The 17792-nt window shown below is 46.7% G+C and overlaps 1 protein-coding gene across 6 annotated transcripts in view; it reads right to left on the bottom strand.

Annotated features, from left to right (window-relative positions):
* The window catches only part of SCML4 (Scm polycomb group protein like 4), a 102667-nt gene that overhangs the window by 33748 nt on the left and 51127 nt on the right, over positions 1-17792 (bottom strand). For all 6 annotated transcript variants that reach the window (XM_043890325.1, XM_043890322.1, XM_043890320.1 and 3 more), the window contains 3 exons: positions 11634-11763; positions 8498-8698; positions 3358-3552 (listed from right to left, as the gene is read on the bottom strand). In XM_043890325.1, the coding sequence (XP_043746260.1) occupies positions 3358-3552; positions 8498-8698; positions 11634-11745 (508 nt within the window). In that variant the 5' untranslated portion in view covers positions 11746-11763. The remainder of the gene's footprint in view (positions 1-3357; positions 3553-8497; positions 8699-11633; positions 11764-17792) is intronic.

Genomic DNA, 17792 nt, shown 5'->3' with positions numbered 1-17792 from the left:
TGGATAGCTTGATCTCTGACCCTGGAGCTCAAGAGACAGAAAGTATTATTGTTTCATCTCCATGAGAAAAAATGTCTGATGGAAGAACAAAGGAGAGGTGGCTGCAGAGATCAGCCTGCATGCCCTAGATTTGTTTGGGCAAAGGATGTGTGAGTGTTTCTAAGAGACCAGATCTGAAGTGAGATTAGCTTAGATCCTTTCTACGGGACTATCTGGAGTCACAGGGGGCCTCAGGAGAGAGAAGCCAGAGATTTACCTGCAGATGCCTTGAGGCTGTGGGAAGAACTGTAAATGACCAGCCAGAGACTAGTTACCTTTGTCTTTGACAAGGAACATGCAGATGAGAGATGGGGGAATCTCCAAAGGACCCATGGAAACAGTGTCAGATTTCATTTTCTTGGGCTCCAAAATCAATGCGGATAGCGACTGCAGCTACGAAATTAGAAGATGCTTCCTCCTTGGAAGAAGAGCTATGACCAACCTAGACAGCATATTAAAAAGCAGAGACATTACTCTGCCAACAAAGGTCCATATAGTTAAAGCTATGGTTTTTCCAGAAGTCATGTATGTGTGTGAGAGTTGGGCCATAAAGAAGACTGAGCACCAAAGAATTGATGCTTTCAAACTGTGGTGCCGGAGAAGACTCTTGAAAGTCCCTTGGACAGTAAGGAGATCAAACCAGTTAGTCCTAAAGGAAATCAACCCTGAATATTCATTGGAAGGACTTATGCTGAAGCTGAAACTCCAATACTTGGGGCACCTGATGTGAACAGCTGACTCATTGGAAAAGTCTCTGATGCTGGGACAGATAGAGGTGAAGAGGAGAAGGGGACGATACAGGATGAGATGGTTGGATGGCATCACTGACTCAATGGACATGAGTTTGAGCAAACTCAGGGAGACAGTGAAGGACAGGCAAGCCTGGAGTGCTGCAGTTCATGGGGTCGCAAAGAGCTGGACACGACTTAAGCGACTGAACAATAACAACAAGAGCCCACAGGATGAAGAATCAGCTTGAAACACCCACTAGAACCAAGGGGCCCCATGCCAGCTCCCAGTGGGATTAGTCAAGCAAAAACTCTCCTACCTCTTGTCTCTCCTCCTTCCCTCACTCTGATCAGGAAGGATTTGGAATCACTGTTAGCTTCATACAGAAGGAGCAAAAACAGAGGACTAGGCAGGAGGTGGGAGAAGGCAATGGCAACCCACTCCAGTTCTCTTGCTTGGAAAATCCCATGGACGGAGGAGCCTGCTAGGCTGTAGTCCATGGGGTCGCTAAGAATCAGACATGACTGAGCGGCTTCACTTTCCCTTTTCACTGTCATGCATTGGAGAAGGAAATGGCAACCCACTCCAGTGTTCTTGCCTGGAGAATCCCAGGGACGGGGGAGCCTGGTGGGCTGCCATCTGTGGGGTCCCACAGAGTTGGACACGACTGAAGTGACTTAGCAGCAGCAGCAACAGCAACAGGTAGGAGGTGAAGAGAAGCCAACCATACCTTCATTTGCTGCTGCAGGCAACTGGCCCAAAGCAGGACTGTGCTGGGAATGGGGAATAGTTACATCTTTGAGTGAAATTTAAAGTTTGATGATCACACTGACCTGCATATTAACTATTCACTAAAGAATATTTTGTTTTCTGAAAGTAGCCAGGAAAGGCAGGAGATCTGCCCTAAATTTCATCCATGGACAGGGAATAAGTGGTCTCACAGGTGACATTTATTTCAAGGAGAATGGGAGACATGAGCTCTATGACTTTATGATTATGTCCCATAGGTCATTGCTTATTCAATGTAACAATGACTTAAGAGTTTGTCAAATGAAATCAGTCATCTGCTGTTCTCATTGCAAGTTTCATTGGAAGATACATTAGCTTTACAATATGTTTTTGAGTCAACCAAGGTTTATAGGAGAGGCCAGATTCATAGACTGTCAGAACCAGAAGGTTATACATGAGCAACTCAACCCCTCATTTCACACAGGAAACTGAGGCCCAGAGACATGAGAAGACTTTCCTAAGTTCAGATATATAGAGACATCAAGTAAACACAGAAGTGTATAGCATCTGCTCACACAGGCTATATTTAATTAGGTACCTTTCTTTGTAAAGGCCAGATTTTTTCCTGTTTCCCAGGTCTCAGAGTTTAGAGTAAAATTATAGACAAGGTTCTTGACATTATATGAGAAAAATCTATGCTAAGAATCTTTCCTGATGTCCTCCTAGGCTTAAAATATAGCCACTCTGATTATAAGTATCCTTCTGCTGAACTCTATAAACCTGCCTGTGAGCACATAACTGCAAATGTATTGGTTTTTTCATTATTCACACTGGTCACTCAATACCTCAAAAACTTCCTAAGCTCACATATTTGCCTTATTCTAAGACAGGGTCTCTCTCACAAGGTACTTGGAGCAGGAAAAGGGTCAGCAAATGTTTGCAGAATGACATAATGGCTAGATTTCAGTTTCACTATCTATGTGTTCTTTATGTATCAACAACACTGATTCCAGAGAAAGGAAAAAGGCAACATGCCTGCTCATCCTTGAAACCTGAAATCTAGAATCTGGACTCATGTTCAACTTTTTGCAAATCCATAACTCAGGGCCACTATGTGGGGGATGAGCAGCTCCCACTGGCACCTAGCCCATTGGGCAGACAGTGGTGTGGCAAGTTTGTCCATGTGGACTTGCCCTTCCCACCAACCACTTTCCTACACTGAGCTATTCTGGGGCTGGTGGTACAAAAGGCATTCAGCCCCTGGGATACCTTCTGTCCTGTGATGAGGGAGAAACACTAAGTCTCACTGGAGGACATATATGACTTATGGCCAGGTCAAATTCCTGCCATGATAGACACTCTATTACATTTTTTATTGACCTGGGTAGGAACCTGAGACCCCCAGACAGGACCAACATAATCAGTTTATTAGCCCTTGTTCCTTCAGGATTTCTTTGTTACTTAGCTTAGTAGTCCTTCAATTATTCGACAATGATGAATAAATGCCCAAGAGTCTTAATTAGAGGAGAAGAAAAAAGATCACTCACTACGAGTGATGCGGTCTCAGTGTCTAAATTCTAAAAACATAGGCCTAAAAGTTACAATGTCAGCTCTCACTAGCTGGAGCCATCTCTTCCACTGCAGCCTGGGTGGGGACCATCGAGGTGTCCTTGGTCCTAGCTGGCTCTCGCTGTGTCTCAGATGCCCAGAGGGGCAGCTCATGAACCTCTAGCAGAGGGAGGGAACCTCTAGCTCCTAGAGTTCCCAGGAGCCCCCTCAGTGGCAGCCTCATCTGCCCTGGGAGGGCGGGGACACCTGGAACCACCTGCAGGCCCCAGAGGACAGACCGCAAAAGCCTACCTGACTCCATCCTGCCTTCCTGGCTCTCCAGGGCATTGTCAGAGGCGCTGGTGCCCCTGGGGAAGGGCTGGTGGCTGAAGAGGTCGTCACATAGGAGGCTTCGGCACAGCTTGGTGAGGAAGCGGAGGACGTACCCGACGCTATTCACCACAGGCAGGCTCCGCAAGTGCTGCTTCCCATCAAAGGAGGCAGAGACTGGAAAAGCAGACACAGCTACTCAGAGCAGGACCCTGGAGAAAGCCACACGCCAGTCAGCCCTGGGGGACAGGGCTTGGTGTGGTCAGTTCTGCTGTGCTTTAAACCAAGTTTTGTTTGGATTGCACCTGTTTTTTCACTAACATCCTGTTTCAGTTCCAGGATCTCATTCAGGAGATCACACTGGCTGTACATGTTGCGTGAACTTGGTATCCTCGGGTCTATGACTGTTTCTCAGTCTTTCCTTGTTTTTCATGATCTTGACAGTCTTGAAGAGTACTGATCACGTAGTTTGTCAAATGTTCCTCAATTTGGTTTGTTTGACATCTTTCTCAAGATTTGACTGGGGTTATGGTTTTTGGGGGGCTTTCCTGATGGCTCAGACAGTAAAGAATCCACCTGCAATGCAGGAGACTGTGGTTCGATCCCTGGGTTGGGAAGATCCCCTACAGAAGAGAATGGCAACCCACTCCAGTATTCTTGCCTGGAGAATTCCATGGACAGAGGAGCCTGGTGGGCTACACTCCAAGGGGTCGTAAAGAGTTCGACACAAGTGGGCAACTAACACTCACTTGCACATGAGTTTTTGAGAAGGAAGACTGCAGAGGCAAAGTGCCCTTCTCCTTGCATCAGATAGATGCATGACATCTGGGATGTTAACCTTCATCTCCTGGCCAAGAAAGTGTTTGCTATGTTTCTCCACTGTATTCTTCATATTCTGTTCCTGGGAAATAAGTCACACGGTCCTACCCACATTCAAGGGCAATGGAGGGATTAAGCTCTACCTCCTGAAGGGGGAACAGTCCCTATATAATCTGAAATTCTTCCATAAGGAAGACTTGTCCCTTCTCCTCCACTTGTTTATTTGCTTATTCATTAATATCAGTGTAGACTCAATATATTTATTTTGTACTGCGGGTTGTCCAATACTATGTTATTTATTTTACTGCTAAATTACTCCAGTTTTTATCTTTTGGGAGATTGCAGATTAACTCCTGCATCCCTATGACACACCCTCACTCTTTAAGCAACTCTAGATAAACAGACATGGATCAAAGGTGGGTCTTGATAGATGTCTGTATCTAGATGTGTGTGTGTGTGTGTGCGTGTGCGCATGTGTGTGCATGTGTGTGGTCAGTCCCTTCAGTAGTGTCTGACTCTTTGCAACCCTATGAACTATAGCCTGCCAGGCTCCTCTGTCCACCGGATTTTCCCAGCAAGAATACTGGAATGGGTTGCTATGCCTTCATCCAGGGTATCTTCTCGACCCAGAACTGAACCCACATCTCCTGCACTGCAAGCAGATTCGTCATGCCACCGGGAAGCCCATATCTAGATATATATGTGTATTCAAATAAAAACGAGTTCATACTGAGGTGTCCAACTCTAACCCAGTGTTCAGGGTTCATTCAGCCTTCCGGGGAGGAGTCTTTATAAAAGAACTCCAACGGTGTTCTCTCTGCAGTGATGCTAGATCACACTCAATTTCTCTAGGGCTACCAGAATTTTGAAGAAACACCCAGTTCCTCCAACTGAGAACTTGTTTCTTTGTGTAATCCTCCTCACAGAATGCTGTTGCCACAGGAAGCTCACACACCAGCTCCAGTGTGGGGAACACATGAGAAGATCCCCAGCAGGACATTCCGCTCCCCTCCTCCCCCAGGCTCTGCCTTCCGTGCCCACATGTGGAAGCTAGCCTGGACTTTTATAGTCTTGATCCCAAAGGCTAGCACACTGCAAGGGCTGGGACAGGGCGACCAGAGCTAACTGTGATTTCAAAACTGAAAAACAAACTGTCACACACACACACATACACCCATTTAAATTAGAAATAAAAAGAAACATTTCTTTTGTGTAACTTTTTATAATTTAACAAGAGCTTTCATGTCTATCACCTCATTTATGCCATCTGACTGTCCTGTGAGGACAGTGGGAAGAAGGTTATGATCCCATAATGTAGATGAGGAAACTGAGGAAGCCTGGAGTGTTTTTTCCAGCTCCTGTGGCCTCTAAGTGGCACTTGCCTGTCACTTTAATACTCCATAATAATGACTCTGATTGGGAGAGTGAGCAGAGAGCTGCCAAGGTGCTCAGTAAGGAGGATCTTGACCTCTGGGACATGCTGGAAATTCCCTCTTGCGGGGGAGGTGTGGGGGGTGGGGAGGGGGCGGGCACTGCTGCTCACCTCCCATACCTTAAAAGACTATGTGAGATGGAGACTGACCACACAGCAGGAGGGTCTGGGGCATCAGGCCTGTGCCTTAGATCAGCGTGTACACATTTCCAGATATTCCTGGAAGCTCACAGTGGGAAAAATCCCACCTCCTGGAAGCAGACGTGTAATATGTGAGATCACAATAGCCAGCCCTCTGGGAGAACATGGCTAAGGCAGAGCACCCCAACAGGTGTGCTAGGAATGGGCCGTGGTACTGTGACATGGATCCCCTCAGCCTCTGGGGTGGCCCGAGGCCCAACCATGGCAGTTAGAGTTCTTCGGGTCCATGATGCCTGCACTAGTGTCAGCATTTTCTACAAGTTGTGCCCACGGGGATGTTTAAAAAGCAGTGTCTGAAGGCTCAGGTTCTAGGTGGAGAGTGGGGGAGTCTGGGTGTTTCTCCTTAAGCCCCTCCCTAAACCACCTTGGAGCAATCGTCACCTTGCTGGGTTTCCACATCACCACCAGAAATGTCGAAGACCACTGTGCTGCTTCACAACCTCAAGGAGGAGGCTCCTCAGTGCCACTGCATTCTCCAAGACCAGGCACTCCACTCTGGCCTTCCTGGGAATCCCTCTGCCAAGGGAAACTTGGCAGGGTTCTGCCTGCTCGGGCGTTGGTGCCAGGCTCTGCAGAACCTCCTCGCCAGTGCTGAGGCCCCTGAGGCCACAGAAGGGCTGAGCAGCAGACCAGGGAGTTAGGGGTCTGCTCTCCCAGCACAGAGGGCAGGGCCACAGAGAACCTGGGTGGGATTCACTCAAGAGGGAGGGTCACAGAGTGCAGGAAGAGCTTTCTCTGAGCACTGGTCTGCGTCTTGAGCTCTGCTATTTAGCCAGGAAAAGGACAAGGCTTTCAACCTCAGAGGGCAGTCCAGGTTCAAGAACTTGGCTCTCAGATCAGGAAAGAGCAGCCAAGGAGCCCTCAGAGGTCTAACAGTGGGACTCTCCTCTTGGATCCCTCTTGATGCAGTTCTTCTTCCTCTTGTCTTCTGCCCACATTGGCTGGAGTCTCTTAGAAGTCACCCCAGGTCAGACACATGCACCCAGACCTCGCCAAGTTCTGTTTTAATCAGTTACCAGCAAGACAGACCCAGCTTCCTGCTCAGAGGGAGCTCCAGAAGGAGGTATGAGTCAGGATGAGCTGGTGAAGCTGCTCTGCAAGCCCTGGGGATTGTCCAGTAAAACACTCATGCTTTGGTTTTACAGGACACAGCCACATTAGAGGCCCCTCTCTCGAACCCTCTCTTAGCCAGCCAGCAGGGTCACCTATACTGCCCTGTGGCTGGAAAGCTGTCTCCCTTTCGCCTGGTGATATGAAGGCTGTGTCCATGATGCTGGGCCAGAGAAGACACCAGGCTCTCCTCTTGGGTTCAAAGCATCTTGCAAAGGTCTGGAGCTCCCAGGGCTTAAGGGCAGGTGGTGACAACCACTGTAGACGTGGAGAAGACAGACAGAGTCTCTGTCGGGGGAACATCTGAAGAGGGCAGAGCTGCAAAGTCTGCCTCTGCCTTGTGGTGACAACTTTCCCTCCCTCTGGATGCTGTTCAGTCGGGATGGAAACTGGAGGAGTGTGCTGACAATGGGAGGTGGGATTGAGCTCTTGTTAAATAAAAGCAAAAACATATCCTGTGAGATAGGTTGAGACCAGGAACTTTCCCCACTTCCCTGCACAGTGACAAGTGTTATGAAAAAGGAATGAAATGGAGGAAGGGAGAATAAATAGTGACAAGGGCTGATATGTCAGACAGGGTAGTCAGGAAAGGGATTTTTGAGAAGGTGGCATTTGAGTATAAATCTGAAGGAAGTCTAGAAGCAAGTCACATGGACAGTTGGAGACACAACATTCCAGAAAGAGAGAACAGCAGGTGTAAAGGTCCTGAGGCAGGAGGAGCATGGTTGGAGGACATAAGAAGGAAGCCACTGTGGAAAGAGTCAAGTGGGGGACTTAAGAAAAGTGACCAAAAAAAAAAAAAAGAGAGAGAGAGAAGTGACCAGAGCCAGGTCACATGGGGCCTGGGAGCCCTTGTAAGGATGTGAGGTTTTTCTGGGAGTGACATGAGAACTGTTGAGGATTTGGAGCAGAGGAGAGGCATGATCTGGCTTAGATGTGGAAAGAACCAAAGTGGTTACTGTGGGTCATGAAAAATGGCTGGATTCTGAATGTATTTTGAAGTTAGAACAATAGGATTTATTGATGAGCTGGAAGTGGAGATGAGAGAAAGGGGCAAGTCAAGGGAGAGGATTCAGATGTCCAGTCTTTTTACCCAGATCCGGGAGCCTCTTCTCCTCAAGCCCCTTTGGCACACAGGCTCATTTAAGGCCCCTGGAGCCCAGCAGATGGGGACAGACCCTGGCCGCAGTCCCCCAAGCCTGATTCAGCTGCTGTCCTCTTTGGAGACACCCCTGGATGCCATGCTTAGTCATTCAGGCGTGTCTGACTCTCTGCGACCCCACGGACTGTAGCCCGCCAGGCTCCTCTGTCCGTGGGGATTCTCCAGGCAAGAATACTAGAGTAGGTTGCCATGCCCTCCTTCAGGGGATCTTCCCAACCCAGGGATTAAACCCAGGTCTCCTGCATTGCAGGTGGATTCTTTACTGTCTGAGATACCAGGGAAGCCCAAGAATACTGGAGCAGGTGGCCTATCCCTTTTCCAGGGGATCTTCCCAACCCAGGAATTGAACCGGGGCCTCCTGCATTGCCCTCCTCATACAGCCCACTCCAGGGCCTTACCTGACACCATCTCGCCACCGTAGCCCTGCTTGACCAGGGAGAAGACCAGCTTCTGCTGGTGGGCACAGTCAATGCACGCTTGCACAGCCTGCTGCAGGACGGCTGATGGCCGCTCAGGCCCAAAGTGCTCGGGGAGCTGCTGCACCTTCCTCCTCTCCAGGTACGGCCCCGCGTTGGCTTGCTTGTTGATGTAGAGGCAGACTGTGGAAACAGACCCACAAAGCCCTCAGCATGGAAGCACATCAGGCCTGGAGCGGCTCCTGTATGCGGGGCCGGGGGGCGGAATGCCACAGCCATGTCCCCTTGGCCCTGGCCTTGGGAAAGCTGAAAAGGCCAAAGTGGCACCAATTCTTCCCAACTTGACAAGTAAAAGAGACAAGAGAGTCAATCACCTCCAACTGCCAGGGCTTGCTCTCAAGACAGCCTCCTGGTTGGGAAGAGACAGACAAGTGTGTCTCTTCCGATGTATTCAAATCTGAATCATAGACAATTATGGACCATGTGTATAAATGTATTTCTATGCTGGGAATATACACATATAAAATCTTCCCTCTGGGCAAACTGAGAGAGTAGCACTGAAACATATGCATTACCATGTGTAAAATAGATAGCTGGTGGGAAGCTGCTACATAACACAGGGAGCTCAGCCTGGTGCTCAGTGATGACCTGAAGGGTTGGGATGGAGTGGGAAGTGGGAGAGAGGCTCAAGAGGGAGGAGACAGATGGACACTTATGGCTGTTTCGTGTTGTGTGGCAGAAACCAATACAACATTGTAAAGCAATTATCTTTCAGTTAAAAAAAACAAAACAACCTTCCCTCCTCTTCCCAAAGAAGCTCTCAAGCTATACATAATGTTTGACATTTGCCATCGTTGTTGTTGTTAACCTTCAGTTAAAAAAAAAGAAAAATCAACCTGGTGCTAATTACTCCAAAGACTATATATTCGATGAAGTTCTAAAGAGAATTCTATCAACAACTTCAGGCATAATGAACACTCAGTAGTCCATTTAGGTAAGCCCAACCAAAAGTCCCTGTAGTTTTAGGGTTTTTTTTTTTTCTTTTAAAATTTAATTTATTTTTGGTTGTGCTGGGTCTTTGTTGCTGAATGTAGGCTACCCTCCAGTTTCAGTACACTGGCTTCCCATTGTGGTGGCTTCTGTTGTGGAGCATGGGCTTTAGACCATGGGTTCAGTAGTTGTGGCACACAGGCTTAGTTGCCCTGACTCATGTGGGATCTTCCTGGACCAAGGATTGAATATGTGTCCCTCGCATTGGCAGGTGGATTCTTAACCACTGGATCACCATGGGAGTCCTTCCTGCAGTTTTAAATACATCATACTGGTAAAAAAAAAAAAAACTTCTGAGCATGTGTCCCCAAATGTGTTAATTTATTTATAGATTATAGACATTCTCAACCACATTAATGTATTGCATACATTTAAAATGCAACCAAAAAATAGAAAAATTTAAAGGGTGATATAAAAAGAAATATTAATAGTAGGTATCATATTTTCTTCCACAGGTTAATGACTCCTCTCATGTCTCCCCATGTCCCCAGCCCACGTACGAGCATCTTACCTTGGAGGCCACTAGTGCAGAGGAGTGTTGAAGAGGGACTTTAAGAGGAAACCAAAAGAACTTTGGAAGGATTAAACAGTAATAAAGTTGAAGATTAGTTTTTACCGAGCAGCTACTATACAGTCCAGGCATTGTATCTACTTTATCTTGTTTGATTCTCAAAATAAACCTGAGAACTAAATATTATTACTTTGTTGGTAATGAAGTAACTGAGGTAAAAAGTGGTGAAGCGGCTGCTCAGAAAGTGTAATTAGTGGGATTTGAACTCACGTCTTTCTGATGTCATGACCTGTGCTCTTTTCACTCTACCAGGTTGCCTTCTCCCCTGCTAAGCCCAGATGATTCAGTAAAACCGAATTGATAAGGGACTTTCACGCCAGGCAGTAGTGTGCTACAGAGAAAATGGTGAACCAAATCTACACGACCCCTGGCTTCAGAGAGCTTAGGGCCCAGCAGGGGAGATAGATCTACTCAGAGAACTACAGGAAGTGATGTGGGACCTTGGCTGCCAAAACACTAGGGAGGGGCTAGAAGAGCTCTTCCTGGGAACCCTGGCAGGAAAGTCAGTGAAGGCTTTTTTGAGGGAAGTACCTGAGCTGAGATGGGGCTTCTCTGGTGGCTCAGAGGGTAAAGCGTCTGCCTGCAATGTGGGAGACCTGGGTTCCGTCGCTGAGTTGGGAAGATCCCCTGGAGTACGAAATGGCTACCGACTCCAGTATCCTTGCTTGGAAAATTCCATGGACAGAGGAGGCTGATGGGCTGCAGTCCATGGGGTCGCAAGAGCTGGACGTGACTGAGCGATTAAATCACCACCACTACCTGAGCTGAGATACAAGGGAGGGTGACCAGAGGAAAGATCATTCCGGAAAAGGAAGAGGCAATATGCAATGATCCTATGGTGGGCCCTAAAGACTAGAGCAGGGCCTTGTAGGCCATACTGCAGAGTGTGGTTTTTACCTTACAATAAGGGGAGGGCACCAAGGAATTTAAGTGGGATGGGGCTGGAGGTGGTTTGTGATGAGCGGGATCTCTGTGTGTGTGTAAGAGAGAGAGAGAGAGAGACCATCCTATTGCCGTTACTCTTGGGATGGAACTGTCGGTCCACTGGTGGACACTCCATCAGAGAGACTGGGCAGAGCTCTACCCTGACTGGACTGGATGGTATTAGGTGGGACTGGGAGGCATTAGGATCCTTAGGAGACCTGGAGGCACAAACACAGGGACATAAACTCTTCGAGGTGAGCAGGCTCACTATTGGTACAAAGTTAACCTGTCTCTGAAGAGAAGAAGCTGGGCCACCAACCGCTCTTTCTAGTCCCCATCCACCCACAGCAACCAGCTGAACTCAAGAAGCATTGAAAACCAACTGCAAATAATTCAGGCTGTGAGATATTTAAATAGATGTTCTCAGAGAATTTGGTCATCCTATGTGTTGTCCAGCTGACACACATTATAATCCTTCATCTGAGCCATCTCGGTGGTGGCTCGCTAGTTCACAAAAGAACTTTAGCTGGTGGGCAAGTCATCACAGCCTTGGAGTTCATTCACCTGACCTACCTGTGAGAGCCTGTGAGGCTGCCAAGCTGGGCACGGTGGCTGCATCCTGAGGGATGGAGCTGAGGTCGGGCTCTGGTGTGCTCCGTGGAGGAGACAGGGCTAAAGGAGTCATGAGGACCCGAGACTTCAGCTGCAAGAGAGAACCCATGGAATCAACGAAAAATCTGGAGATGCTCCCTACACCTTCCCAGGCTCATTCCTGGGCTCAGTTAACCACTGGTACTCCATCATGCTTCCACATCTTTCTACTGTGCTGCTTTGGAAGCTGAACTTCAGATTCGGTTTCATGATCAAGACTCAAGTTTGGATCACACCCAGAGCTGAGCTCTGCACTATGTCCTTACAGTGGAGCCGCCCAGGAAATGACTGTGTCAGGCAGCGGGTGTGGGTCACACAGAGGTGTGAAGAGTTGAAGCCCGTAAACCTCCTGAGGGCAGGATGCAGGGTGGGGTCAGCTCCCCACCTGAGCCCCTGCGCTCCTGAGGTTCTTGTGACAGGGCTCTCCAGCCAGCCAGCCAGTAAGCAGCTCTGAAGCTCTGGCTACTCTGCTGAGCTTTCTGCTCGCAGAGCACACTGGATCTTGCTGGAAAAGAGCAGGAACTGGTCTTCCAAATGCTTCTCAGGGTTTGTTTCCTGCAGTGGAGCCTACGAGTGCAGATGAGTGCATTCTTTGGTAGTGACAAGCAGCCACCTTGAACGTCACTCACTTGAAACCACAAATGAGGAGCTGAAATTTGCTGTTATGGATTAAGGGAGAGATGACTGGATGATGGATCAATACCAACAAATCACTCTTTGTACCACGGTTCAACAGACAAGTTTCTAATTTCAGTTCTCCACCCTAAAAATATGAGTAAGTCAGTTACTTCACCTCTTCACTGCTGACCTGTGTTTCAACCCTGCTCTAGACTGCTTTTCATTGCTGCTTTCCTTTTTAATGGCTTGTTTTGTTTTTTAATGGATAAAATAAAACAAAATGCTGCTATCTTGATTTCTAATACCGTTCTTCAATCAAAGAAACCAGGTATCCTTGGAGAAATGGCTGATTCTAGGGCTAGGGCAGGAAACATACAAGATGAGCCTGGATCATCTTACTATGCCAAAAAGTAGGAAAGTACTAAATTTAAAAACCACCTACATACACAAATAATGAAAGGGGTAGGTCACAGGGACACAGGAGTCATCTGAAAGAGTTTCAATGGTCAAACCAGGAGCCACACAAGCAACAGATAAAGTAGTAAAAAAAAAAAAAATTCTGTATTGAATATCCGTGACTCCATACTCACATAAATGAATGACTGACTAAGTAAATACATGGGGAGAATAGACAAATCTCTGTATAAAAATTCTAAGTATTTTATCGTGGAGCATAGCTCCTCACTCCTGAGTGTAGGCCACGCATAATGACTTCCTTCCGAAGAGGAAAGTATGGAAATGGGGGAAAAAGTATCTTTACAGGAGATAACCCAGTCAAACACTGCCTCAGTTAGGGGAGCCAGGTCACCATCCACAGTGATAAGCCATGTCAATAGTATGCACCCTTGATAAGACATGATGGTAATGGCACCTTACTTGTGAGATCTCTTTTCTAAAAACATAATCCCAAACTAATCATGAGATAAACTTCAAACCAGCCCAAATTGCAGAATATTTCATAGAATGAAAGTGAAAGTGTTAGTCACTCAGTTGTGTCCGACTCTTTGCAACCCATGGACTATAGCCTGCCAGGTTCTTCTGTCCATGGGATTCTCCAGGCAAGAATACTGGAATGGGTTGCCATTCTCTTCTCCAAGGGATCTTCCCGACCCAGGGATCGAACCCAGGTCTCCCTCATTGCAGGCAGATTCTTTACCATCTGAGCCACCAGGGAAGCTCTTACAGAATACGTGACCAATACTCCTCAAAACTGCCAATGTCATCAGAAACAACAAAAGTCTAAGAAACTTTCATAGCCCAGAGGAGACATCATGACTAAATGTGTGATGAGGTATCCTGGATGAATTCTGTAACAGAACAGGGAAAAAGTAATGAATCTCATTAAAATAGGGATATTATTTAACAATAAAGAGATGGGAATACCAGACCACCTGACCTGCCTCTTGAGAAACCTGTATCAGGTCAGGAAGCAACAGTGAGAACTGGACATGGAAAAACAGGCTGGTTCCAAATAGGAAAAGGAGTACATCAAGGCTGTATACTGTCACCCTGCTTATCTAACTTATATGCAGAGTACATCATGAGAAACGCTGGGCTGGAAGAGGCACAAGCTGGAATCAAGATGGCTGGGAGAAAATATCAATAACTTCAGATATGCAGATGCCACCACCCTTATGGCAAAAAGTGAAGATGAACTAAAAAGACTCTTCATGAAAGTGAAAGAGAAGAGTGAAAAAGTTGACTTAAAGCTCAACATTCAGAAAACTAAGATCATGGCATCTGGTCCCATCACTTCATGGGAAATAGATGGGGAGACAGTGGAAACAGTGTCAGACTTTATTTTGGGGGGCTCCAAAATCACTGCAGATGGTGATTGCAGCCATGAAATTAAAAGACGCTTACTCCTTAGAAGGAAAGTTATGACCAACCTAGACACTATATTAAAAAGCAGAGACATTACTTTGCCAACATAGGTTTGTCTGGTCAAGGCTATGGTTTTTCCAGTGGTCATATATGGATGTAAGAATTGGACTGTGAAGAAAGCTGAGCACCAAAGAATTGATGCTTTTGAACTGTGGTATTGGAGAAGACTCTTGAGAGTCCCTTGGACTGCAAGGAGATCTAACCAGTCCATCCTAAAGATCAGTCTTGGGTGTTCATTGGAAGGACTGATGCTGAAGCTGAAACTCCAATACTTTGGCCACCTCATGCTAAGAGTTGACTCATTGGAAAAGACCCTGATGCTGGGAGGGATTGGGGGCAGGAAGAGAAGGGGATGACAGAGGATGAGATGGCTGGATGGCATCACCGACTCGACTGGCATGAATTTGAGTAAACTCCGGGAGTTGGTGATGGACAGGGAGGCCTGGCATGCTGCGATTCATGGGGTCGCAAAGAGTCGGACACGACTGAGTGACTGAACTGAACTGAACTGAACTGATTGTTAATAATTCACTAGCTGCGACATATGTAACACAACAATGTAAGATGTTAACAATAGGGGGAACTAGGTGTCTAGTATATGAGAATCCTCTGTATCTTTGCAACTCTTCTCTAAATCTAAAACTATTCTAAAATATAATTTATTTTAAAAATCTTAAAAACAGAATCTGGCAGGATAAACTGGGTAAAACAAAAGGGAAGGAAGAAGAAGAGGCCTCTTTTTTGGCAGCATAAGGCTGGAAGAAGATTTGCTGCCCAGGACGCCTTGCTCTGACATACAAGAGCCAACCCTTGGCCTTCAAAACCAACAGCCCCATACAGATGCTGTCAGCGCTGGCACCTTTACCTGAAATTCAAAACCATAATCAAATGGGTGTGGCGATTCCTCAGCCAGGGCTTGGTTGCCATTGGCTGTGCTTTGCTGTGTTAAAGTATAGTGAAGGGATGAAGCAGAAGGATAGAGGCGGCCCCTGCCAGCTGGAGCCTCCACCAAAGGGGCTGGGGAATCTGGGAGCGGCTCATCTTTCTTTTCCATTCACAGATCCAAAGTAAGGGCCTGGAGAGTTTCTTGTTGCCGCTGTCATCAGTGGAAGACCTTCTCTAAGACATTTGCTATAGAAAACCACTGACAACAGCTGGGAAGGAATTCACTTACAAACTGAGATGTGTGGCCAGGGCATGCTAAAGGAGAAGGGGTCAGAATGTAAAATTCAAGTATTTTTCTAGAAATACGCAAGTGTGGCAGAAACAGATGCACTAACTAAACAGTATTTGTTAGATTGACAATAAGAGGTGGGTAAATGAAGGATATGCAATGTGATTTGGGAAGTATATACATGTGTAGAGGCTTCCTTGGTGACTCAGATGGTAAAGAATCTGCCCACAATGCAGGAAGCCCGGCTTTGATCCCTGTGTAAGGAAGATCCCCTGGAGAAGAGAATGACAACCCACTCTGTATTCTTACCTGGAGAATTACATGGACAGAGGAGTCTGACGAGCTACAGTCCATGGGGTCGCAAACAGGTGGACATGACTGAGCGACCAACGTTGCCTGCATATCAGCAGAGGATGAAACAACAGAGCCAAACTTAAAAATAAGTTCATGGACTTCCTTGGTGGTCCAGTGGTTAAGAATTCGCCCAGTGCTGGGTACAAGGGTTGGATCCCTGGTCTGGGAAGGTCCCACAGGCCGTGGGGCAACTAACTGACGTAACTACTGAAGGCCGTGCACTCTGGAGCTTGTGCTCTGCCAACAGGAGAAGCCGCCACAACGAGAAGCCCATGCACTGCAACTAGAGAGTACCCACCCTCCACTTGCCACAACTAGAGAAAGCCCAGCACAGCCAAAAACAATTAAGTTCAGGACAGCAGTGGGCACATGCAGTGGGGCACTAGTTGGATCTGGGTTCAAAACCCGACTCAGTCGCTCACTAACTCTGTGCTAAGTCTTACTACTCAGCCTTCAGAGTCTGCCTTTTCTCATCGGTAAGGTAAGGATGATAGCTTCTCACAAGGATGTGGTAAGAATGAAGTATAAACATTTAGTACAGGGCTAATGTGAAGTGTGCAAAGCGAGAACTCGGTAAACATTTATTATCATATTGCTGCTGGTATTATACTTTTATTATTAGAAATTCCAGAAATACAAATGAGTCCCAAGTTTCCTGTTCCTGTAGCCACAGCAGGAAAGGGAATTGTCCATCTTCCTCCCAGGACCCATCTACATTTTCTACACCTACCCACTTGGGACCATATCTTCCCAATCTTTGAAGACCCACTTGCACATGATCCCCTTGAAGAAACATGTTCCCAATACATTTTGTAATGGTCCCTAAGTATTGCTTACGCAGGAGCTGCTCTTTCCAAGTTGCATCATTTAAGCTAAGTCTGAAAAGGGAAAACAATTCATTCCATGAGGTAGTCATTCACTCAACAAATATTCATTGAGCATCTACTATGTGCAGGGAACTGTTCTAGGTGCTGAGGATACAGCTATGAATGGGGGAGATAAGGTCATTGTTCTTGAAGAGCTAGTATCATAGTAGGGGGAAACAAGAAACACACAACAAAAATGTCACTTTGTGATAAATGCTACTTTAAGAGGTAAAATATGGTGATGTGATAAAAGGGAACTGGGTGACTGGGGTAGGCTGATAAGGAAAGACACCTACTTCAAGATCTGAATAACGAGAGGGAACCTGGGGAAAAACCTTCCAAGCAGACAGAGTGGTCAGTGTAAACCTCCTAAAGCTTGGCTTCTTCAAAGTACAAGGAAGCCAGGGTGACTGGAATTGTAAGCAGGGCAGAAGGATGTAAGATGAGGTTAGCCTGGTAGTCAGGGCCCAATCATGAGGACTTTCTAGATCAGTGCTGTAGACTGAATCCTGTCCCCCTCAAGAAGACATGTTCAAGTCCTAAGCCCCAGTACCTGTGAATGGGACTTGACTGGGAAATAGGGTCTTTGCAGATGCAATCAAGTTAAGATGAGGCCACACTGGGTTAGAGTGGGCCTTAATACCAATGACTTGTGTCCTTAAAAGAAGAGGGAAATCTAAACACAGACACACAGGGAGAATGCCATATGGCAATGGAGGCAGAGACTGGAGTGATAGGTCTACAATTAAGGAACACCAAGGATTGCAGACAACCACTAGAAGCTCAGAAGAGTCAAGAACCTTCAGAACCACTAGAACCTGCAGAGAGAGCATGTCCCTGCCAATATCTTGGTTTTGGACTTCTAGCCTCCAGAACTCCTGTTTTAAGCCACACTGTGGTACTTTGTTGTAGCAGCCTGAGTAAATAAATACAGGCAGATTAAAGAGTTTGGATTTTATTCTAAGAGGTATGGAAACAATTAGAGCATTTTAAGCAGAGAAACACATCCTAGCTTTTATTTTATAAAGTTAAGTATGGTTGCTATATAGAGAGTAGATGGGGGGGGTGGTACAAAAATAGAGAAAGGAACACTACTGAGGAGGTTATCATATGGTGCAGGCAAGAGACATAGGTGGCTGAACTAGGGTAAAAGTAGTGAAGACAAAGAATTGGTTGGATTCAAGT

This window comes from Cervus elaphus, chromosome 28, assembly GCF_910594005.1.
Source record: "Cervus elaphus chromosome 28, mCerEla1.1, whole genome shotgun sequence".
Lineage (NCBI taxonomy): Eukaryota > Metazoa > Chordata > Mammalia > Artiodactyla > Cervidae > Cervus > Cervus elaphus.
Note: the sequence above shows the minus strand (reverse complement) of the source record. Positions and strands in the feature narration are given on the sequence as shown.